General features: G+C 39.1%; 1 protein-coding gene across 3 annotated transcripts in view; it reads left to right on the top strand.

The window, feature by feature from the left end:
• skic3 (SKI3 subunit of superkiller complex) overlaps positions 1-25,795 on the top strand; it is a 244,054-nt gene extending 218,259 nt beyond the window's left edge. For 2 of the 3 annotated variants that reach the window (XM_073860218.1, XM_073860219.1), the window contains exons 39-41: positions 9,774-9,909; positions 10,061-10,185; positions 25,096-25,795. In XM_073860218.1, the coding sequence (XP_073716319.1) occupies positions 9,774-9,909; positions 10,061-10,185; positions 25,096-25,173 (339 nt within the window). In that variant the 3' untranslated portion in view covers positions 25,174-25,795. Of the gene's footprint in view, positions 1-9,773; positions 9,910-10,060; positions 10,186-25,095 lie in introns of those variants that run through there. The other variant, XR_012365143.1, reaches the window with a different exon arrangement.
• The last annotated feature ends 576 nt before the right edge of the window (positions 25,796-26,371 follow it).

The following is a 26,371-nucleotide window of genomic DNA, read 5'->3' as shown; positions in this document are numbered from 1 at the left end:
ACAAGGAGGCCCGCAAAAGTCTTGGTGGTGGAGAGGCTGTGTACAGACAGAGAAGACTTACACACTCGACTCCTCTTTTCATTACCTGTGAGGGGGCTAGCCAGCTGCGGTAGCTAAAAGCAGAAAGTTGCAAGCAGAAAGCAGCATGCACTAACTTACAAGCACCTCCATACTACTGCACTAGACGCGTCACACACACCCTGTGTAGTGCACTGCACACTGGTGATAATTACCACACACAGACACACTGTTGTGGATTTTCCAGATGGAATAATGGAAGCAGTAGAGAGATGTGTAAACTAATTTGTTTTATTAAAGAATTGTATCTAGACAGCATAAACACAATATTGGCTCAGCCTGATGATCATCAAAGAGATATGACAGCTGAACTGCCTCTCCAAACCCCCAATTCCTATTGTTATAGTTTCATTGCAAGCTTGCAATGCACACATTTCCTGTATTTGAACACCTTTTAAAACCCAGACTCAGTGTTTTCCATAGCATCAGCTACTAATTCTGCGTCTGTCACACTAGCCAAGTTGAGCTGACCAATTGTCTATTTTTTTGTTTTCAACCTTTTAGCTTCCACCAATCAGCAATTAGGTTTGATTTGTTGCTACAGAGCAAGTTATTTTTGATTCAATGCAACTGCACTTTTCTTGGAAACTTAAAGGAACAGTATGTAAGAAATTTATATCAATTAATCATAAAATGTCCCTAATATGTCACTAGTCATTAAGAAATCATTTTAATTTCAAATACTTACATCACTCACAACAGTGGTATTGCCAGGATATTGTCATTTAAAGGGATAGTTCGGCCAAAAACGATATCAAACCCATGATCCACCCACCCCCAAGCTGTCCGAGTTGCATATGTCCATCGTTTTTCAGACAAACACATTTTCGGATATTTTAGAAAATATTTTAGATCTTTCTGTTCATTAAATGTAATGTTACGGGGTCCAGCAATAGTCCACGACCTTCAAGTCCAAAAAAGTGCGTCCATCCTTCACAAATTAAATCCAAACGGCTCCAGGATGATAAACAAAGGTCTTCTGTGGGTAATCCGTGCGGTGTTGTTGTAGAAATATCCATATTTAAAATGTTATTAACGTTATAAACTACCTTCCAGTAGCGCCGCCATCTTAGACTCAGGAGAGAGTATTAGCATAGTGTACGCACTTTTCTTAGTGACGTATGACAAATTCGGAGGGCGGGGGCACAGAGCAGCAGCAGAGAAACTCTGTACGCTGCGTAAGCTCTCATCCTGAATGCGCATCACTCCAAAATGGCGGTGCTACCGGAAGGTAGTTTATAACGTTAATAACATTTTAAATATGGATATTTCTACAACAACAATGTATATTGGCATTGAATAGAGAGGCTATCTCTCTCCTCACTCAATCCTGCTCTTAGCTCCCCGCCTGAAGGCGGTGAGCCGATGTGGATGTAAACTTTTATTAGTTATGTCCCCAACTATACCAGAAGATTACTATCGTGCCTTAGTTTTAGTTTTACCTTTATTGTCATTGCATGTACACAACGAAATTTGACATTTCTCATAAAAAAGGCACTGTATTCATTCATAATATCTACATTAAAAAATAATAAAAAAAAAAAAACAATAAAAGTAACTTAAAATGTCTTATGTGAATTAACTTTACATATTGCATACATGCTCATTCGGGATCATTAAAGCAGTTGTGAGGGGATAGGGACACGGGAAAGAGAATTAAGTTCTAGAATAGCAGTGGGATAAAAACTATTTCTGAATCTTGAAGTCGGAGTCTTTAGAGCTCTGTAGCGTCTTCCAGACAGTAGTAGTGCAAACAGATTACAAGAGGGGTGAGTGCTGTCCTTAATGATAATTGATGCTCTTTTGCAACAGCGACGCCTTTAGATCTCCTCAAGGGGGGGCAGTGAAAGTCCGATAATTTTTTGTGATGTTTTTATAACCCTCTGTAATGTAGCTTTTTCAGCCGTTGAACAATTCCCATACCAGGCTGTGATACAGCAAGTTATTACAATGGTAGAAAGACTTCAACAATCTGGCAGAGAGATGGGCCTTCTTCAGAGTTCTGAGGAAATAAAGTCTCTGTTGGGCTTTTTTGACCAGAGCAACAGTATTTATGGACCACTTCAGGTCCTCGCTGACATGGAGGCCCAAAAATTTAAAACTGGACACTCGCTCTACCTCCTCCCCCCTTATTTCCAGTGGCTGAAGCTCCTCTCGGTGTCACCTAAAGTCTATTATTAGCTCCTTTGTCTTCTTAAGACAAACTAACTGTTAAGAGACAAGTTATTATTAGCACACCACTCAGCCAATCTACATACCTCTTCTCTGTAGGCCGCTTCCCTGCCATTTGAGATGAGCCCCACCACTGTTGTATCGTCCGCCAATTTTACGATGGTGTTACTGGGATGAACTGGTATACAGTCATGTGTGTAAAGTGAGTAGAGAATGGGGCTCAAGACGCATCCTTGCGGCGCACCTGTGCTAAGAGTCAGAGTTGAGGAAGTATGTGTGCCCAATCTCACAGTCTGAGAGCGTCCTCTGAGAAAATCCATGATCCACAAACACAATTGATTGCAAAGGCCCAGATCCAGCATCTTTGTAAGTAGTCTGTTTGGAACGATGGTATTAAAAGCAGAGCTTTAATCGACAAATAACATCCTCACATATGCGTCCTTCTGTTCCAGATGTTCCATTGCAGTATAGAGAGTAAAATTGATAGCATCCTCTACTGATCTATTTGACCTATATGCATATTGATGAGGATCTAAAAAGGGAGGAAGTGCAGATTTAATGAGTCCCAAGATTAGTCTTTCAAAGCACTTAGATATAATAGGTGTCAGTGCTATTGGTCTATAATCATTTAGCGAACAGATGTTTGACTGCTTTGGCACTGGGATAATAGTAGCGGTTTTCAGGCAGTCGGGTACAACAGCATGTGCAAGTGAGAGATTAAAAATGCCATGTGCCTTACACATCCGTGCAGTGTTCAGGCAATATCTCACTACAACACAGGTATCTGACTCTCTGCATGCGCGTGGCGAACTGTTACTTAGCTGTTCATGCTTAAGGAAATGTCTCTCTTTCTCTCTCGGGTTCTGCATCCGATCCTGCACAAAGCAGCGAGCCGCTGCAGACCCAGACTTGGTTTTTATATGGCTCTGTGTGCGGCTAGTGAGCCAGTGCCCTTCAGCGGATCACTCCGCTAGATGATTCACACACGTCTGCGTTGCGCACTGTGTGGTACAGTTCAGGAGTTTGCAACATAACTGTACAGCCGTTGACAACCTCTATTAAATGGCAACCTTGCTTCAAAGCACAAAGTATGTAACTGGCACCCGACACGCATAGATGAGCGGTTACTACCTGTTCCAGCGTATAAGGACTGTATCTTCTCGCTCTGTGCTATTGCAGAACCAAGCTCTGTTCTTCCATGGCTCTGTGTAACACACCATTGCTTTATACCGCACAATATGTAACTGGAATCCTGTGCGCTGCCATCCGTTACAGAAATATCTTAGGTGCGTGGAGTCGAATCTGCACTCGTATCCAGCCATCCAAGTGGTGAGCTGTGACAGGTTTGACTGGTCGGCCATCAGTGCGTGTCTGAACACACAACCCCTGTGGTTCTACCGCAGCCTCTCAGGCACATATGGCTCGCTTGGCGCTATTATGGTTTGTCATGGGTTTGTAACATCTCCATATGATCGGTGGCGCACACACCTATGTTTAGCAGCAGGCTTGTTCCACAGCTGACAACATATACTGTAATAGGCACCCACATGTGTGATCGGAGCCATTGCAAACATGTCAACATGGAGCTACAACATCCCGATCGCTCGGCAATGTTTAGCTCATTACCTTACCCTGTGCAGCACTCAATTCCTCCCTTGGCTAACACCGCCGTGATACAGAGGGGAGAGAGTTATGAACACCTGCTTTATAGGGTATTTGTATATACTATTACCCAGAGCGGCTGCCAATTTGATTCGACACAGACCACCCCAGCTGTGCAGTCCTGTCACATAATCGGCGCAGCGCGCCGGTACTGAGTCTGGAGTTTTACGAACGGGTAATATAGTTTGTGCCTGACGAGAGAGGTAGAACAGCTTGTGCAGCCGCTATCCACTCATCCTAGACGACGACCCCTGTTGCGATAGGAGACTACTAGGCGCGCCGGTGGTGTTTATAGCGGGGTTTGTGTAGACCTGCACACACTCACAGGGTGTAACGCTGTTCCCTCTTAGCTGAGCAAATGCGCATCCTGCTATCTTATTGCCCGTTTGGGAATGTACCAACCAGCCACAGACACGCTCCTTTTATTAGAGTGATTTCTACATGCGTGCGTGTGAGCATATAAGCACGGTCTGCATGCCAGCGTTACGTTTATGTGCTTGGTTGGGGATACGGACACGGGCTTCATGCGAGCCCGTCCCTCTCAGAAGCATTCTGGATATGAGTCTGCTCTGAGATATTCCACCCGAGACACTACGGTGTTGGTGACGAACGCCTCTCTGGTTGACTGACTGGCTTACAAGTTCACAGCGCATCACTTACTGTACCACACAGCAATTTGCGCCTGCTCTTCATTAAGCAGCTCATGTCTCGGCTGCCGCAAATGCGACACAGACTTAAAGGCTGTTAAGGACTTTAGACTGTTTGAGATTGGTTTGGACGTAATGAATCGGTACATGATGGTGGAAAGTGTAAGCTTTGTCCTTATCCCAGTTGCACTTTGTATGTAACACGTTGTGCTCGGCCAGTCCCAGCGGTTACGTGTTGCCCCAATTGGGTTTTGCTGCTTCCTACTAGACGCCCCTCTTTACGCAGCGCCTGTATGGTGTTAAGCAATGACTACAACCCGGTGCACTGTCACATGTCGAACGTTCAATCTTTGCATCAGTGAGCAGATGAAGGAGAAGCGGGCTGTCTATCCCAAGGGTTTTTCATGCAGTTATCGCTGCGTTTTCATGCTGGTGCCTTGGGCACTTTTAAGTGAGAGAAGCGGCCAATCACTTGCCTATTTTAGTGCCGTCATGGACTATATATGCCCTAAAGGGACTATGGGCCTTAAACCACCCTCAGCGCAGTTAGAGCATAGACGGTTGCATTCTACCTTCCCATCTAGCTGATGTGAGCTGTGCCCGGTATGAGTGTTATACATTTATCTAAAGCAACTCTTTATGCTTCAGAGATGGGCTGTGGCATTCGTATACGATTGCTGTGACCTGCCCAGCTCATTCTCAGAAATTTCTCTGCTCCACCTAAGCAGTCAGCTGCTGGATCCAGCTGGGTTCATTGGATCATTAGGTGCTAAATGAGGGCAGCACATTACTGCCACACTGGCATAGCGGTGTTATTCTAATTTGGCAGTCGCACTATCCGACGCCTATTCACAGTTTGTACCGGATTGCCAGTACAGCTGTATTACTGCTGATATATAAGTATGGAGCCGCGTTTTCGCTTCATCCTTGTATTTTCACACTAGCAATCTTGGCCATCGTGCATCATAGGTTAATACCAGCAAATACTCTGCGCGGATATGCTTGCTCTGCCCACGTTGGGCTTGGCCTAGCCGTTGCTGTGGTACTGTTACAGGTTTCTTATCGGCTGTAGGGCTACAATAAGACCTGCATGCAGCCTGTGACTGTATGCATTCTGTTCTATGAGCTTCTGATTAAGTCCCTGGAGATTCAGGCATCCAATCTACTTTGCGTTGGCTTACACAGACTGGGCGGGGCTTGTGCACCGACTCAGCTAAGCATTGCGGTGCATGGACTTGAGTAGCTCCACTGGAGCTGGTCTTCGCTGTTCTCACGGCGTGTTTGAATACATCTCCCATAGCGTCAGCGGACGCAATGTCGAGTGACCGCTCTCGAAAGGGAACGTCTCGGTTACTATCGTAACCTCGGTTCCCTGAGAGACGGGAACGAGACATTGCGTAAGCCGCCGTGTCACTGCTCAGATCAGCTCTACTGTTCGTTCAGTCGAAAGAATCTGAGTATTTTGCCGCCTAAACAGGCTATATAGCAGCGGATGTTCCGCCCCTATATGCTGTCATGGGCGGTATTGGCCAGTACACTGGCGTTGTTCAATAAAAGCTTCAGAGAAAACGGAAGAGGGAGGAGTTTCCCATAGCATCAGCGGACGCAATGTCTCGTTCCCGTCTCTCAGGGAACCGAGGTTACGATAGTAACCAAGACGGTTTTTAAACTTGTTCAAATATATAATGCTTAACATCGCTCACTAACTTCTTTCGTGAGAGAATCTTCCTGGATGCTTTGTCTTCTCTACAGCACGAGCGCTTGAGACTCCGCCCACCTCAGCAGCTCATTTGGATTAAAAGGGATACACACAAAAACGGTGCATTTTTGCTCAGACCCATAAAGTGCCTATTTTAACATGCCACAATAAATTACCTATATGGTATTTTAAGCTAAAACTTCACATATGTACTCTGGGGACATCAAAGATTTATTTAATATCTTAAAAACGTCTTGTGGAATGTCCCCTTTAAATTTTGAAGCACTTTGGATTTACTGACGATCAAACTGCAGTGATTTTCAATGTTTTTTTGGGATGGGGACCCCTTAAATGGGTAAGGCATGGACCAGGGACCCCCTGATGTTAAACGTGTAAATTAGAGATATTTAAGCAAGCAGTAAGGAACGAGAGGCTGCTTTTTTGTATTAGGCACAACGCAAAGTGGAGTAAAGTACAACTATTGACCAATCAGAACCAAGGACTGGAACTAACTGTTTTATAAATAGAAACAAACCATATTGCCACACAGCCATACTATGTTAAAACAGTACATTAGCACTATTATGCTGTTGTACATGCATAATTTTCTTTTTTTTTTTTGTTAAGGTAGATTTAGTTTAATTATTATTTTAAGATATTTGGAGTGTAATACATTTTCATTTTACTGTGAAATGTACAATTACACATTTACCTGAACCTGGACTTTCAGTTTATAAAGATGACTGATCATGGTGAATGGCACAAAGACTGGCTATTCTGATGGGGTTAGAGGTTTTGCTTTATGATTCTGAGTTCTTTTGCCTTTCTCGTCGATCATCATTGTTAGTTTGAGTAACGCACGTTTATTTTCTACAGAGCATCATAATCAGGCTCAGGAGAACAACATGCAACAAGTCCGCATGCATCTCTTTGGGGGAACTTTTTGAGAGGCGGATTTTAATCTGACTATGAATCTTCCCCCAAGCAGCATCACAGCGTATATTTCATTGATTTTTAAATGCGAGTAATAATTTTGTCAGTTTATAATGCAGACAGGTGTGGTGTCATTTGCCTGTTAAATTAGCGCTATAGCAATTAAAAATCTGAACAGCGTGAAACAGCCGTCCAAGTTGAGAAATATAGATGAGACAACATGTCGCACTGATTTTAAAATAACATTATGAAAGAAAGAGACACGTGTCTATATAGTCAGATCCCTGCAGGGTGACCACCCGTCCCAAGTAGCGCGTGCGCGCACGGCGTTTGAAGCACAATTCATGCGTCCCGCAAATTGAGACCGTGCATAATCAATGCTTGCTAACAAAAAGTTGGTCGCTCTATATCCTTGAGCCCAGGGCAGCCAAACGAACATTAGTTGACAGTTCAGGCTTGCGCAGTGCGCACACAGCCATGCACGTCCATAACTTTTAGATGCACGCTTTCCGATTTGAAAAATGGAGAAAGACTGAGTCTGACTCTGCACCGCCATCATCAATTAAAAAGAGAACTTGTGGGTACAAGAAAGACTGGGAAAATAAATATGTGGCTGCAAGTCCTTAAGATGTCCCCAGAACTCTGAAGAGTTTTTTTTCCTGCGCCTGCCTTTACTAAAATGCAAGTTCACCATCGTTCCTCCCCCTTCTCGTTCCATGAACCTTTGGAGTTGTGATTTAAGACTTTTTTTAACTGTTCCAGTGTTGTTGAGCAACTACAATTCCTGTTAATTCTATAATTTTATGTTACAATTTATTGAAAGTGAATAGATTGTAATGAAAAATAAATTAATTTAAATAGGCTAGCTAAAGTAAATCGTAAGTGGAAGTGCATCTGTCAATTCATTGAATGTTCAAAATATTATGAATCTTTATTTAGAAAAAAATACACATTGGTTGGCCTATTCATGAGCATACATCATGTTTAGGGGAATATGGCATTATTAATATGCAATGTACACTGCAAAAAAATCTGCCAATGAATTTTTCTTGAATTTGGTGTTAGGGTTAGGTGTTTTAGGCACAAAATCACTTAAATTTGATATTTTTGGTCTATAAAAACTATACTTATATTCTTGGGTCGTTTTGCTCAGCAAGAAAAAGCATCTTAATTTAAGAATTTTTAGATATTTTACTGAAATCAAGACAAAAATACTAAGAATTTTTTTTCTTGAAAATCATTTCTTGCAGTGTAAGGTGATATGTGCTAGAAATGGGTAAACCACTATAAATAAGTCTGCCCGTGTGTTGGGTGCACTGCAGTGCCAGGGAGTGTCCCACATTGTCCCTCAGAAACATACCCCTTGTCCCCCCTTGGGCTTATTAGCAGGTGGTCACCCTAGATCACTGGCAGAGGTCATTTGACAACAACGAGGACATATTTATGAATAAAGACATTGATTTTGATTAATAAAACAGACACATTGTGACTTGTGTGTATGTAAAAGTGAAGTGACTGAATTGACTTCAGTTTGCTTGACAGAGCCAACATACTGTTATTGTATTTAACTTATTAGTGATGCTTGCATTTATGCAAAGCAATTACTATTCCTCATGGATATTATTAGTGGTGCTTGGAGTACAGTCATTCTTGGATGATATTGTCCCCCAAATTGTAATGTACCTATCTAGCAGTGGCGGCTGGTCAACAGGTGTGTGTGGGTGTTGGTCTATGTGTTTTACGGGGACATGAATAGTGTATAATGCAATGTTTATTATGCTATAAACGTGGTTTACGGGGACACATACTAAATGGTAGTTTATCATAGATTAAAGACTGCCAACAGGTTTTTGTGACATTGGGGTTAGGGACTGGGGTAGGTAAGGGGAATAGAATATAACAGTTTGTACAGTATAAAATGCATTGCGTCTATGGAAGTGTCCCTGTAAACCACATAGACCAACATGTGGGTGTGTGTGTGTGTGTGTGAGAGAGTGAGTGAGTGAGTGAGTGAGTGAATGATTTCCTTGATTCGTTTTTTACTGATAATTAACCCACATTATACTCAAATGTACAGATTTATAGTTAGATTCATAGTAAGATTTAAGATTCATAGATTCAATATCATAATAATATAATAATATAATAGTTGACTTTAACAGTAACATTTTCAGCATTTTAGCAAAACAGTAATGATATTCATCACCTGATAAATGGCTATTTACAGTCTTGCATTACTACAGTAAATGTTTGATTTTGAGTTTGTTTGCACGCCCCCCCCCCCAACATTTTTAGCACCAGCCGCCACTGTTGTAGAGTTTTTTAGATTACTGTTTTGATAATTTAAGCTACTGAGTGCCAAATATTTTGGATTTTATCTTCACAAATATTGTGATGTCAAAAACTTTTGAAATAATGACAGGATATTTAATGTAAAAAGACTAAAAAATAATTAAACATATTTTGTTTTAAATGTTATGCCAGCTGGTTTGTTTAAAGGTTGGTTTGGGGGTAGGAGGTCTAAGAAATGTCCTCACTTATATAATAAAACAAATCTTTGTGTTTTTACTTTCTGCCTGCAGGCTGGAGTATGTGTCTCTGAGTGGCAGGATCTGGTGTTGGAAGCCTGCACTGAAGTCCTAAAGATCGGCAGCTCTCCAGTAAATCTGCTCTTTCAGGCCTTACTGCAATTCTTTGTCAAGTTGGGTGGAAGGGAAAGCCTTACATGGGTGGTTTATGTTCTGTGTATAAAAGAAATAAAGAATACATGTACACTTTTTGTGGTCAAAGCTTTCCACTTGTCACTTTGATTTTTTTAAAGGGCAGTCTGCATGTTTTCAATCCATTTGTGTTTTTTCCTATAGGGAAACCCGGCGTTTGCTGGAGAGGATTGTGTATAATTCACCCTCAGGGACTTCTGAAACTGTGTTATCAGTGGCACGCTGGTACCTCCTGCGCCACCTGCACACCAAAGACGACCTGGAGCAGATAGATGTAAGCAAACACACTTTGAAAACAAAATCCTAATTATGTAACATTTTAATCACCTAATCACAAAAAATGTTGGACGTAATTTGGTCTAAGGGTGGGTTGCACCAACAAGGATTAGGCTAAATCTGATTTATATTGAGGATTATTTAATCATTCTGTTGCACCAAACTTTAAAACTAGTTTAAAAATAACCAGGATTACATTTAGGAAATAACTTTAAACTTGCAATTGAGGAGGTTTAAATATAAAAATCTGCAATTAAACATGAGGCTAAATGATAAAACACCATAAGCATGGCGGGAGGATTTAACTATGCATTTATTATCACTACAATGGAGACATGTCTTGACAGTGTGAGTTTAGTCTTGTCCGGGAAGCCCTCCTTATCCTACAGTACATACAAAGAAAACGCTCAAGAAGAATATTAACAGCACCAGTAAAACCAGTGTTTGCTTATTGTGCTCCTTCACTGATGCACACCACTACAACCCTTCAGTTCTCAATACTGTAGCTGTGCTGTCTTCAGGTTATGTTCTGTATAACTTGACAGCCAGGTAAACTCTTCAGTTTAGTTTCAGTTCAGTTTAATTTAATTGTCACATATGCTCTGCAATACAGTGAAATGCTTGTGCCACAAGTTACAAGGGGTAAAAGGGGAAGTCTAAAAACACAAAAAAGCAATACATAATATAAGAGGTGGGGAGAACCATACCACATACATACATACATAAAGACTGCATACACGAAAAAGACAGCATTCATACATGTAAGACCTGAAACATGTACAAACATAAGAAATGCATGTAGTCACTATAAAATATAAATATAAAAATTATTTTTATAACATCAAGACTCTTTAGACAGTTGGCTCTTTGTCCACAGGTTTATTGACATTGCAATGGAAAGGTGAAATTGAAACATACATGGGCATAATTAGCGCTATTATATGCTTGCCCTTTAACATGTACAGATTTACCAACTCAAAATGATATGAATTAAAGTCTTGTGTTTTTACCATTACAGTATTTGTGTTCTTAATAAAAATTTTGACATCACATTCTACCTTTTGTCGATCACTTATTAGCAGGGCTGCACGATAAATCGCATGCGATACCACGCACATCACGTCAGTAATGCCGGTTCCTTGATTAGTATTAAATCGCCAGCTGCTGCTTTTAGATGGCGCGACATTAACTGCACAGAGCTGTAGTTCCCTGACAAGCCGGGCCATATCGCACACTGTAAAAAAAACTTTGCTGCCTTAAAATTTTTTGTTGAATCAACTTAGATTTACAAGTCATGTCAACAGAAATGAGTTGTCACAACTTATAAAATATAGTTGAGAGAAGTCAACTTAATTTTATTAGTTATAACAACTCACCTGTAGTTCTAACAACTCATCTCTAGTCAAGATAAATAATAGTAAGTTGAAATGACTTGTAAATCTGAGTTGATTCAACAAAAATTTTTAAGGCAGCAAAGTATTTTTTACAGTGCATATATGTCCGCGATAATTAATGCAAAATTGCCCCAATTGTCAGTGAACTACGGCTCTGTGCAGTTAAAGCTGCTCCCTCTGAAAGCAGCTGTTGGCGATTTAATACTAATTAAGGAACCGGCATTACTGAGGACATGCGCCTGACAAACACATGCGATTTATCGTGCTTATTAGGGACTTTAAGCAACAGCCTCTGGTGGAACGGCAACAACATTCTGCCATTGTATTGTGCATGCACGAATTTAACTGCTACTTTGCGACGTTCTACTGTAACGGTCCCTTACGGAAGAACAGCTGATATAATATGTGTTAAAAATGACATTTAAGCTAATTTTAACGCTTACATGGTAAATCTAGGTTTTTAGACTTATTTACATCATACAATAGTAAAAACTCCTCTTCTGACAAAAGATTGTCATTTAATGCCAACAGCAATCCTTCTCTTGCTTTTTTAAAGGATTTTTTTGTATCTCAATAAATGAATTAATGCTGCGTTGCGCTGTGTCCTGTTTACGATTTAGTGATTTTTACATTCTTGGCTACTGCGGTACTTCCTGATTAATCATCACATTAAATGACTCCTTACTGAAAACTAAAACTCTTAAAGGGACCACGACCAAATAAAACAAATGCTTACTTAAAGAATAAAAACAAGACTAACATATGTGATAACAGAACACTCCCTACATGATGTGCTTACACATCACCTCAACAAATTCTATGACGAGAGTAAATGTCTGCTTTGGACTCTGGGGAAAGTAGAAGCACTATCTCTGTAATAGGTCTAAGTAGAAGCTCGTGGTTAAATGACCTTGACCTTAACCTGACAAAACTTCCCGTGTTGTCTAGTGAAGGTCTGTATTACCAGTCCAAGGGGCCATTCATTTTGTGGTACTTGGCGGTTTTTGAGGAGAACAACACTTCCTGGACTGACGTTTGGATGAGCGGACTGCCATTTCTTGCGTGCTTGTAGGGTTGGTAGGAATTGCTTTTGCCATCTGTCCCAGAATTTGTTGGAAAGATGTTGAAGTTGTCGCCACGGGCACTTGTAGAGATCTGGTTCTTCATACTTGCCTGCAGGTGCAGTAACAATGTTCACCTTTTGTTTGAGGAGAACCACTGGGGTGAGTAGAAATGATTCATTGGGATACATTGTCATGGGAACAAGAGGCCTGGCATTGATAATGGCTGGTACCCTGCCATGAATGTTACCAGCACTTTGTGGGTGAGTTTGTCTTTCAGCTGGAGAAACATGGAATCAAGAATTCTTCTTGCTATTCCAATCATTCTTTCCCATGTTCCACCAAAATGGGAAGCGTGTTGTAAGGGGGAAATTATTACACCCATCCATCCGTTTGCCCAATGATGGAAACAAGGTCTCTTCCGCTGCTAACTGATGACGTTTTGTCGTTACGTAATTTAGGTAGTTTTATCCGTCTTCTCCAATGATAGCTTTGTATAATTATGCCATAATTTAATATGCAACTTAGATAGAATAATATTGAAATAACCAGATATTGAAATAACCAGAGGTAGGTTGGGGCTTATATGATTTAGAGTGGTCAGATAACATTTATGTTACCCTAAACAGAAAATACACTATTAGCCTCCAAGCATGTAATTTAACTTAAACTAACGTCAAGTGCTAGTAAAATCTCCAAAAATCCTCCCGGTGTGCCGCTATGCCAGATAGACTGGAATTTTAGTCCGGTACTAGCCTGACTTCAGTCATTGCGGTAACAAGGATACGTAATTTACTAGTCATGTCATTAACTTTGGTAGCAACACAGAATAAATCTAAACACAATTTAATAGCCAGGTAGGAAGGTTTATTCAATTATTCAAAGTCAATTCACAATCCAATTTAAACACGAAGAAACAAATTAAATCAAATGAGAATATTGCATACCTGGCAAATGATGAAGATCTGACTACAGATTCCTCAAAGTAAAATGAAATACATGTTGTTTCAAAGATAAAATTTCCTTTACTTGTTGTAAAACCCAGGGCTGTCCTTAATTTGCATACAGTGGGTGATTGGTTTATATCTAAGATGGGAGGTGTCTATCAACATTGAGTGAAGTTTGCTTAATGTATTTACACTTTAAAGGCGCTCTAAGCGAATCTGTGTGATGTCACTTCTTGTTGACGTTCGAAGTGTTTTCAAACAAAACTGAGCGTAGCTAACTCCTCCCCTTCCCCTCCCTTCCGTGCTTTCTGAACGAGTCATGAACGCGCCCAACCCCCACTCCCAAATCCTCCTTGTTCTTTATTGGCTGGAACACTTTGTTATGTTTCCTGGTGGTAGGTTTGACCAATTTGTTTTTGATGCAGTTTGCGAAGCCTGGGCTGTCTACAGAGACCGCGTTTTTTACAGTGTGTTCAGAGGACAGGCAGATAGTGAGGACATGTTTACTGTATGAAACAAAAAAATGTTTTATGGCCTAAAACGTGTGAATTCGCTTAGAGCACCTTTAACATTGAATTATGTTGTCATAAGACTGAGACCATTGTAACCACTTGCATTGAGATATTTCACTTGAAACCAAATAAGATCAGTTTCAGACTCTTTGTGAATGTAAAATGTAGCATTTCATATACATTTTTCTTTGAGAGAATGAGAATGGATGTATGATGCCCTGAAGGAGTGATCTTTGAAAACCAAATGTGGTCTCAGTGGGTAGGTCTGGGTATCGTTAAGGTTTTAACGGTATTACTACTCTTACCGATACTGCTTAACGGTCCGGTACTTTAACGGTATTCTTATCTGTACTTTGGCCAATGTTAACATTTGATCATGAACCTATGTTCACATGATTTAGTTAATTATGTGTCTGCATTTCATTATTACAAATTAATTTCTGGATATCATTTCTAAATATTATATATATATTTGTTAATGCACCAGTGTGAAAGCTGCAGAAAAAATACTCTAAATAGAATATTTATATGTAGGCTATTTTGTAAACTAACTTGAAGTGCTGTGCATTTAGCCAAATAAATGTTTACATACTGATTTTTCTTTATTTGGGATTTTAAAAACAAGTAGAAAATATGTTGAATGCATAACGTCATTTCTCCCAAAAAAATCAACAGAATTTCACCGTAACCAGTGCTTTAAGTGGGCCGGAACGCCCCGGTACTCAGTACCGCCACTTCTAAAAATAGCTCTTGAGCGTACCACCACCTCTACGTGCGCCCAGAACGTGCTTTTAGCGTACCAGAACGCTCATCTGTTTAAAAATCAGAGGTTTAATTTAATCATTTGGCTGCGCTGCCGCTTTTCAGAGCGCCCTTAATGTACGCTTCCTAATTCGTTCCACCGAGAGCAGAGACTACATTACCCATACACCCTTGCGTTTACAAGTTAAAAGTGCATGCGTCCTTCAGTCAGTGTCAATGTGCTCTGGAGAGGTGTGTGTTTGTGTGTGAAACGCGCAACCATAGCTGCTCGGTTAAAATGAAAATAAAATGAACACGTAATATGCCCTCCTTGTTTTAGACTCTGAGTAGGAAAAGAACGCCCTCAGAATCAGAGGACTCGCTGCCTGACATCCCACCAAGCCAGAATGATAGCTGCAGGTCAGACGCAAGTCTTGTAGGTACGTGACAATCTCCGCTGTCGCGGCTTTCAGTTTGGTTCCCCTCGACGCAACTTCGGGTTTCCTCAGGCGATGTGCAGAAAACATTCTTGAAATTGTAATATACATTTAGTTTAATTGCTAAACTAAAAGTAAACGAAATTTCAATGAATTTGAACGACGTGCACAGTAGTTTTACCACCCGCAAAATGGAAAACAATGGGACAAAATAAATGACTTTAGAGTTTCAAATGGCCAGTATTTTGTTATTCTTGACCCCATAGACATGGTCTTGGTGTCATTTTAATGTTTTTTTTTCAAGCTTTTCCTATCTGAACCACTAGTTTTAGCATTTAACCATGCTGAAAATTTTACTCACATATCTACCTTTTGCACATTTTATTTATGTTCAAAAACTCTTTCTACAGTAGCTCTTTCTAATGGTATTTTTTCAAAATCCTTTTGCACATTTTATTTATGTTCAAAAACTCTTTCTACAATAGCTCTTTCTAATGGTATTTTTTCAAAATCCTTTTGCACATTTTATTTATGTTCAGTAGCTATTTCTAGCTCAAGCAAATCCACAAATTTATAAAAGGATTAATTCTTTTTTACAAGGTCGTCTGTTGACTGCTAAATATAAAACCCCTTCAATATAAGAGTTGAGTCAGCAAAAAAAAAATAGAGTACCGGCACCTCTTTTGGGCCACTTAAAGCACTGACCGTAACTAAGCAAACCAATTAGGGAGATTGTACATTTATTTTTAATGACGTGAACAACATTGATTCAACATGATTTTAGCATACATGCCTGACGTAGATGGGGCAACCACCAGAGATGAGCTAGTTGTAATGTTTCTTATTTCAATAAAGAAAACATTGCGTAATCAATGATCTTTTATTCATGTGAGGCTCACTCAGCAGGCACACAGCATTAAACACAACACAGGTGTTCTTGTAGTCTTCTTAAGCCGAAAGTTTTTTTTTTTTTCTTAAGCCGAAAGTATACTAGGGACATTCGCGTATGCGCGTCGTTTTCGTCATCAGGAGGGTGCGTGGACGGTCCGCTGACATATTTTTGTGATAATGAAATGCAGACACATAATTAACTTAATCATGTGAACATAGATTCATGATCAAATGTTAACATTGGCCAAGGTACAGATAAGAATACCCAAAATTTGAGACCGCTCGGACAGTGCACATACAGTCCGCGTACAACAGCGCATGCGCGTGAAAATATTTAGACAGGATACTCCACTGCAAACAATTATACAAAGGAAATAGACAGCATTTGCACACACACTATCATTTTTCTTCTTTAATTTTAACTTCTTTCAAAAACAGAAAGCTGTGGAGGATGTTTGTTACCATAATGTTTGATTCCTGTTCTTTGTTGTCTTGTTGTTTGTTCTAAACTGTGTTTGCAATGGTGGATCGGTTATTTTTCTTCACCTATCCTAAATGTTTTAATGTACTGTAAATGTTGTCAAATCAGTGCTGCCCTGACGGCCTGTTAGACTAATAATTTGAATAAGAAATAATTTGTATTGCGTATAGTGTAAAATGTGGCCATTCGCGTGTAGCCGAGGGGAGTATACTTGGAAAGCTGCGCGGACGTGTGCGTGCGCAAGCCGGACGCGGGCGCGGAAAAACGGTATACTCCGGCCTTTACTATTCAGCTGTATACTCAACAGATAAATGTAATGCTACTGACACCTAGTGGTTAGGTTCTGTACTGCACACATATATACTTTCACTACATCCCCTTTCCACTAGACATCAAGAACAAGTTATTACAAAAAAACTAATGACTTATTTCAGATAAATACTAAGCTAACGCTGAGCAAATTATACAAGATGTACTGCATCACACAACAAGTATCTCCTAGCACAGTCTCTCTTGTTTTCAACAGACTTCTCCTCAATAAACTTTTGGAAGTCTTTACCACTGTAGCACGGCCCATTATCACTGTAAACCACCTGCGGAATGCTGTGTCTTGCAAAGATGGATTTTATGTGTGTTATCACACAAGCAGCATATGTATTGGAAAGCAACGCAATCTCTGGTTAGTTTGATAGTCTATCACAAGCAAATAGTTTTGTCCATCCAGTAAGAATAAGTCTGTCCCAACTTTTTGCCATGGTTCATCCGGTAGATCAGTAATGATCATTGGCTCCTTTTGTTGCTTAGCATGATGCTGCAAGCACGTATTACAGGTTGACACCATCCTGTCGATGTCTGCGTTTTATTCTGGGCTAGTAGATTGCAGTTCTAGCCCTTCTTTTACATTTTTCTAACTCCATGCAGTTTTTTTAACATCTGTCACAGTGACTGAGGGATAATGTTCCTGTTCTGTCTCAGCAAAAGTCGCTTTACAACACTCAACTTTGCTCTGATGTTGTAGTACTGGGAACATTCTCCCCTAGGCCAACCTTCATTCAGATGTGTAATAACCAATTGCAGACATTTATCTTTCTCAGTCTCCACTGCAATTTGTTTAAGTTTTAGCATCTGTGACTGGAAGAGCTTCAGCTACCATGTTCACATGCTGAGTCACATCAGCTTCTGTGGAGCTTACACATTTTCCACTCTGTTCCACAGCTCTGGACAGAGCATCCGCCAGAACTAAATGTTTCCCTTGAGTGTAAATTAGCTCCATATCATACCTCTGCAGTCTCATCATCAGTCGTTGGATACTTGGAGACATTTGGTTCAAGTTCTTATTAATGATGGCAATTAATGGCTTGTGATCAGTCTCTGTCACAAATGTCGGTAAGCCGTACACATAGCTGTGAAATTTCTCCACTCCATACTCTAAGCCCAAGCACTCTTTCTCGATTTGTGCGTATCGCCTTTCAGACAGAGACATCGTTCTCGAGTCATATGCAACGGGCCTCCAATTCTCTCCCTCTGCCTGCAGCAGAACTGCACCTATTCCATCTTTGGATGCATCAGTCAAGATCTTTGTTCTCTTTGTTGGATCAAAGAACTGGTTCTGTAGTGAGGAAAGTCTACAGTCTTACCTATTCTTGTTCATGATCAGCTGTCCATTTGAACTCGCCTTTATCACTTAACAGTTCTCTCAAATAAAATGTAATTGAAGACAGGTTAGGTATGAACTTTCCGACGAAATTGATCATCACTCTCAATACAGCCTTTCTGTCTGTGGGTCTGGGAATTTTGAGAATTGCTTGTATCTTTCTCTTTTCTTGTTCCACACCCCTTTCTGACAGCTTATCTCCCAAATGTGATTTCCTTCGCTCCAAACTGACATTTGTCCTTATTCAACTTGAGCCCATACTTCCTTACTCGCTGTAGGACATCCATGAATCTTTTATTGTGCTGTTGAATTGTGGATCCCCACAATACTATGTCATCCACATAAATACACACACCCTCAATGTCTTCTATTATGTGTTCCATTGCCCTGGAGCTGAGGAAATTCAGAACGGCATCCTTAAGAAGGAGTAGCAGCCAAAGAGTGCGTTGAATGTGCAATACTTTGTGCTGTTCTTATGTAGTTTCAGCTGCCAAATACCCTGAGATGCATCCAACTTTTTAAAGAATTTAGCACCTGTCATCTCACTTTCCGCACGTGTCGGAATTTGTGGGATTGTGGGTGATTGCAGCGTGTGAAGAGCACGGAGGATACACATATGCATCATTTCCTGTATATGGGATATTTCCCGAACGAAGGACTCAGTCCTTGGCTGAAATTCTGAGGATCCTCGACATTGGAACAGTCCTTCGACAGACGTCGATGACGTAGCATCCTCGAAATTCTGGCTTCCGAGGATCCTTCCTTGACATTGAGAAACGGCCTCTGTCTTGACTCAGACTTGCTTTCTCAAAGACGCGGTCTTGACTCTGACTTGACTGTATTTGAAAACCAACAGAGTCGGTCTCAACTCGGTCTCAACCCTTCAAAGACTCGGTCTTGACTCGGCATAGGCGGTCTCATCCCCATCACTAAATAACACATTGTATAATACCAAATACACAAAATAAAGTTTTTTAGCAAATTGATAGGTGCTGTTTAACATTTAACAGCAGCAGTAATGGTGATGATGAGGCGAGCACCAGTGATCGCGACCACGCCTCTCGTTTTTTTTTTCATGCCTGCATCCTGTGTGTCTACTGGGCAGAGATCCAACGGACAGGGCAGCACTGTCATGAGCAGTGATGGGAGTAACGCGTTACAAAGTAATTCCACTACTTTTATCAGTAACGAGTATGTAACAAAGTATTTTTTTAAATCAAGTAACCAATTACAATTACTGAAATTTAAATGAGTTCGTTACTCGCGTTATTCTATTTTGTAAAAAATAACACTTACAGACAAGACATTTCTGATTTAACGTTGCATAACCGTGGTGGGCGGCGCAATGAATCATTAAACTTCAACATGGCTGACAGTGCATAGAATGAACATGAAAAAATCTAAACGGGACAACATAACTTTGTTTAAAAATTGTGCGCAAGTCATAATCCATCCGGTCTCATGTTTGTAAATTATCTTTGCCAAGCAATCCCAGTATGACATTAACTTGCATTTGTAGTCCTCAAAAGCAATAAATCTGAGAAATGTTAATATATATCTTAGATGTTTACATCGGCCTTCATGGAAGAGAACAATCCGCGATTGTTGTTTCCAGAAAAATATTCACACTGCGCTGTACAACTGTTAAAACATGTTAAAACTCCATGTCTGAGTGCTCATTTAGTTTCAGTTTCACTCGCTCCGTATCCGACAAAACAATCCACTCGCTCTGTGTCCGTCAGACAAAACAATCCACGTACTCCGTTTTCTGATTAAATATCTTCCTTTAATCCTGTTATTCATTTAAATCCAACAGAAAACATATACAAACAATATATGACCAAAGAGCGCACTATCGCCGCAAGCTTCACAAGCTGTGTCCCAATTCCACGGATTCCAAGCCTCAGAAGTTCGCGAAGAGAACTGAAATGAGACGGTCTAACCTTCGGAGGACCCATAATTTGCGTCAGCTGCTGCACGTGCACACCGCGCCTGTCAGCAGGACACATCAGAGACGTTTCTGGCTTATTAAAATAAATATGGAATCAGAAAAATTATAATTTATTTTAGAAAATATGACATGACACAATTGTCTCCAAATTCTTAAAGAGACAATACACAATTTTAACACACATATTTTCAATGTAAACACACAGAATATTCGTCTAAATGATCTAAATCATATACATAAATAAACTAAGCCTACATATTAAGATAATTTCTAACAAAAATATTCAACGGCTGAATCTAAAGCAAAATAGGCTCCTACAGTATGTAAAATAGCCCATAAATATAATTTTATTGTTTGACTGTTCAGTACTGTTCATATTTACATTTAAAAAGCAGACATAAAAGTAACTTAAAAGTTACTTTCCCTAGTAACTAATTACTTTTGATATACAGTAACTGGTAGAGTAACTCAATTACTTTTAAAAGAAGTAACTAGTAAGTAACTGTAACTAATGACTAATTTTCAGTAACTTGCCCAATACTGGTCATGAGCAGAGATGCCAAGCACAATGGGTCAAGTGCATGCTGCAGGGACTCGTCTAGAGTGATAAGGACTCTGATTTGATTATGAAGTCTATAAAAGGGCTCAAGTCCAAGTCAAGTCTCGAGTCATTGCTATCAAAGTCTAAGTCAAGTCTCAAGTCTTCTTTAATTATGTTGAGTTAAGTCGCAAGTCATGTGAATGTGACTCGAGTCCACATCCTTGTTATTTGGAAATAAAGATGAAACTCTCAAGGTTAACACATACCTTGACTCTAGGGATCTAAAAACACAAAATAAACTCAGAAATCTTGGTGTAATTATTAAGGGTGTCACGATTTCGAAATCGATCAAAATTGAGTCACAACTTCGAATTAAAAAATGGAATCGTCGATGCTGCAACTCTCAGAGATGCCTTTAAAAACATCGGTCCAGCGGAACGCGATAATTTTTTAAACACGAGGGATGTATTGCTACAACACGTTGAAATGCATATCATAAACGGGATTACTTCCTAGTGATCTGACTTTGGACAGAGCACAGCTCTCTGCACGTGCGCGAGAGTGAGGGAGGCGCAAAGATGCAGCAGGTTTTATTTTAAACAAAAGGGATAGTTTGCCTCAGCTCACATGAAACGCAGAAAACTGAACAAATACATAAGGATTAATACTTTAGTTTATGTTTAGAGTTCGGACAGATGCGAGAGCGTGTGCACGTGAGACAGAGAGAAGCGCAGCTGCTTATGATGCTGGATTTATTTCAGATGCTAGGAGTACAAGACACGCACATTAAGTCCATGTGCGTGCAAGAAGGAATCCTCTCTCTACAAGCTCTCGCGTTAAGTGAACCCCACAAACCCCCATGCGAGTTGTGCAATGTGCATGTTAATGTTAAACTATAAAAAATAATAATAATAATAAATAATGGCATATCGTTTTTGTCTTTCAAATAAATATGTATAAAATCGAGAATCAAATCGAATTGTGACCTTAGAATCGAAAATGTAATCGAAACGAGGATTTGGAGAATTGTGACACCCCTAGTAATTATAGTGTCTGACTTTAATTTCAGTAGTAATGTAAAAGCAATAAGCAAATCAGCTTACTACAATCTTAAAAATATAGCTAGAAACATCACTCCAGTCCTCAGGTCCTTACACTTTACGCCTTACACGAGATAGGAAAAGTACACACAATCTTTACTGAAGTAGAATTACAGATTCTCATGTTTAAAAATACTCAGTTAAAGTACTGACTACACTTTTTACTTAAGTTAAAATAAAGGAGAATGGGCTCTCAAATGTACACTCCCTGACAAAAGTCTTGTCACTTATCTATTTTGTAGAAACACCTGCTATTAACCTGACTTTTAATTAATCAATTGGTGTTGAAAATAGCTCTTATGAAAAGCTAAAACCCTCCTAAATGATGTTTAATGCACTGAAATAAATTAGTTTCACTGAAAAAAGATTTACAATTTAATCAAGAGAGAAAGGTCAACTTTTGGCAAGACAAAAGTTTTATCGCCTATACAGAAATTGAACAAATTTACTGCAAACACAAAAATATTTCGGCGAATTAAGTAGTGGTGGTGTGAGATCCAAATTTAATATCTTGTATGACTTCCATGAACTTGAAGGACTGCATCCATGTGGTTTGGCAAGGATTCATACAATATATTGATGAAGTCATCAGGAATGGCATGCCTTCCATGCCTTTCATGAATATTCTTTGGTTTCGTCTCCCATGCATCCTCTTTCATCCTACCCCACATATGCTCAATGATGTTCATGTCTGGTGACTGGGCTGGCCAATCCTGAAGCATCTTGATCTTCTTCGCCTTGAGGAACTTTGATGTGGAGATGGAAGTATGCGATGAGGCACCATCCTGCAGCAAAATTTGGCATCTTTTATAGTTGGGAATATAAGAGGTAGCTAAGATTTCTTGGTATTTTAGATTATTGATGTTGCCTTCCACCCTGCAGATCTCTCGCACACCCCCATACTGGATGTAAACATTTTTCCGCCACCAAACTTCACTGTTTTCTGGGTAAATCTTGGATCCATGTGGGCTCCAGTAGGTTTCTTGCAATATTTGAGGTGATTGTGGTGTAATTCAACAGAAGATTCATCTGAAAAATCCACCTTCTGCTTTTCCAGCGTCCATCCTTTAAGCAATTGTCTTTTGTTTTTTGCTGGCTTCTGGGCACTGATTCGACCATGGAGGCCATTTCGAGACAAAATCCAACAAACTGTTCTGGTTGACACAAGGACTTCAGGTGACCAGGTCTCGTGGAGCTCTGCTGCAGTGGAAAATGGGCTGGCCTTGGATTTTCGAGCCAACAAACCATCCTCTCGAGCAGTTGTCTTGCGGGGTCTGCCTGACCTGGGCTTGTAAAAACGTTTCCAGTCTCTTCAAATCTTTTTTTTTCCTCTGTACTTGATGCTGAGACGCATTGAAGGTGTCTGCCACATCAGCAGTGGATCTGGTCTTCAGCCTCTTGATAATCAAAACTTTTGTACTGGGGTTCTTATTATACACACATGACACCTAATTGATCCATTATTAGTCACAGATAAAGCTCATATGACAAGGTGACAGCACTTATGTCTTTGCAAAAATTGACTCAATGGTCTTTACCAAGCTGTGAATATTAGAATACTTTTTGACAGTTTCGTTTTGCACTGAAACATTAATACAAAAGCTGTTGGGATTAAAATGAGCCAAATCTTGATTGGAAATATATTTTAGCAGCATTTCAGGTCAATTTGTACACAAGCGACAAGACTTTTGTCAGGTAGTGTAATAAAAAATAAAAAAGTAGCCATTAAAGGGATAGTTCGGCCAAAAGTTGTATTAAACCCATGATTTACTCACCCTCAAGCCGTCCGAGATGCATATGTCCATCATTTTTTAGTCAAACGCATTTTTAGTTATTTTAGAAGAGCTGGAATAAACAAAGGCCTTCTGAGGGTAATCAGTGTGGTTTTGACACAAAAATATCCTTATTTAAAACTTTACAAACGAAAATAACTTTCAGTAATGCCGCCATCTTAGCTGCCTCAGCATTTAGGTGAGAGTGTACCCACTTTGCAGAAGGTTCTTTGCTGCTTTGTGCCTCTGCCCTCCGCATTTGTAATACGTCACTAAGAAAAGTGCGTACACTACACTGATACTCTCTCCTGAATGCGGAGGCAGCTTGGATGGTGATGTTACTGAAAGCTAGTTATAAATAGCGATATTTGTTTGATATAAATAGCAACACGACAATACACAGTATTGCACAATTTTTTACTGAAACTCACAGCTTATATTCAAATGAACTACACTACTGTCAATACACGTTTTGGTTATTTTATCATATTCTGTATGCAATAGTTGCCTAAGCAGGTGTCTCTGTAATTCATTAGTATTACTTCATGCATTTATTTCATTCAGCTTCCACTCTTAGTTATTAATGTGGGCAAGGGTGTACTGTAGGGGGTTAAGGTCAAGCTGCGGGTCATCCTTGGTAAATCTACCTATTATTATCATCTCACCATCTGGTAGATGACTTCGAGCTTAGAATCTCGTTGAACCTTTAAAAAAAACTACTTTTTTCATAAACATGTGTTTGCTCTACCTCTGTACCCTGTGTAGTTGGAATCTGGATCAGAATATTTCACTCGTCTGTAAATTATTGATAGAGATCATGCGATAAAGAGTACATTCAGTACTTTTCGATATATATATATATATTTATTTATAACGTTTTAATTTGAATATTTGGTAACACTTTATTATAATGTTCATGATTTAACATTATTTAATGTATTAACTAACATGAACAAACCATGCGCAATACATTTGTTAAAGTATTTATTCATCTTTGTTAATGTTAGTTAATAGAAATAAAGCTGTTCATTGTTTGTTCATGTTAGTTCACGGTGCATTAACTAACGTTAACCAAATTTTAATAAAGTATTAGTAATTGTTAAAATTAACTTTAATAAAGATTAATAAATGCTGCACAAGTGCAGTTCATCATTGGTTCATGTTAGCTAATGTAGTTAACTAATGTTAATTAATGAACATTATAATAAAGTGTTACCGAATATTTCTGCGACAAATTGCATGTATTACACTATTATACTTTTATTAAATAATTTTAAACTGGGAAATTATTTTATGTAACATGAATCATGACCTCTTACTTTGCATTTCTTGTTGGAATATCAATCAATCAAAGTAGTATAAGAACATTTATCTATCATTTGTCGGAAAACCAATAAATCACTTGTTTTCACTGTTCTCTTTGTAGACTCTGCTGATGGTCGGTTTAGAAGCAGAGGACACCAGACTGCTGGATTTCCACAGACGCCTTCACCCATTTAGCTGAAACATTCGAACCATCTTCAGATCCTCTCTTGGGAGAAACTATACTTCACCATTTAACAGGAGTGGTTTAGTTACTGATCTACATGTAGTATGAACTTATTGACAGTGTGTTTAGAATTTTGATATTCTTTATATCATTCAAGTAGTAATTTCTCTATGGAACATGGTTGCATAGATGCATTAAAGTAATTCATCTGAAGTGATTCTTTTTTTTATCTTTATGATCTGTAGTAAATTGTAATTTAAGGATATTATTGAAATAGCTTAAATGAGATTTACAGATGTTTTGTTATAGGTCTGGGACAAGAAATCAAATTAATTGGATTTTCTTTTATACTTTGTTTTATTTTTCCTTTCTGTTTAAATGCCTCTGTCTTTGTCTAATTGACTCTACTCATCTCTGTAATGACTGACTGTGGGCACTGCAAAAATTTGTCATTCTGCCATTCAGTCACTGAAATGTTAGTTATGTAGATAAAAAGAAAAATCAAAAAGGGAATCAAATCAATTTTGTCTTGGTGTAATTATAGTACAGAATATGCTTTTGGTAAAGAAAATAGATTTGGACTTGCTCATAATTAACAGATTTGGGGATCGGAAAATTAAATGTTTTCTTTAATTTGTTTATTCCAGCAATTATTACATATTATTTATATTTGGCCTAGTGATGTTCAGACATTATGGTGCAGTTTCCCGGACAGGGATTTGTTTAAGCCAGGACTAGGCCTTAGTTTAATTATACTAGTTATAAATATAACTAGTTTTAACAAACCTTACTAAAAACATTACTTCTGTGCATTTTGAGGCAAAACAAAGGGGCACTGATGTATTTTAAGATATCTCAGTGCAGGTTGTTTTCAGTTTGGACAGCTCTTAGAAATGTTTAGTCTAATCCTTGTCTGGGAAACCGCCCCTATAACCATTACATTACAATATTCTTTTTAATCTTTTAATCCAAATTCTTTCTAAACTAAAGTTTTGCTTGAAAAGGCAGGCAAACCCAGGTGAAAAAGAAATATATTTAAATTATATTTTTGGGACATACTTAATATATTTAAACGAAACTATACTAAATACATATTAAATGTATTATTTTGAAACAACATCAAATATATAATAAATGCATATCTAATCTATTTGCATTATATTTAATATATTGAAATTGTGTTAAATTGGAACAACTTTAAATACATTTAGTG

The sequence above is a fragment of the Misgurnus anguillicaudatus genome, chromosome 22 (genome assembly GCF_027580225.2).
Source record: "Misgurnus anguillicaudatus chromosome 22, ASM2758022v2, whole genome shotgun sequence".
In the NCBI taxonomy this organism is placed as follows: Eukaryota; Metazoa; Chordata; class Actinopteri; order Cypriniformes; family Cobitidae; genus Misgurnus; species Misgurnus anguillicaudatus.
Note: the sequence above shows the minus strand (reverse complement) of the source record. Positions and strands in the feature narration are given on the sequence as shown.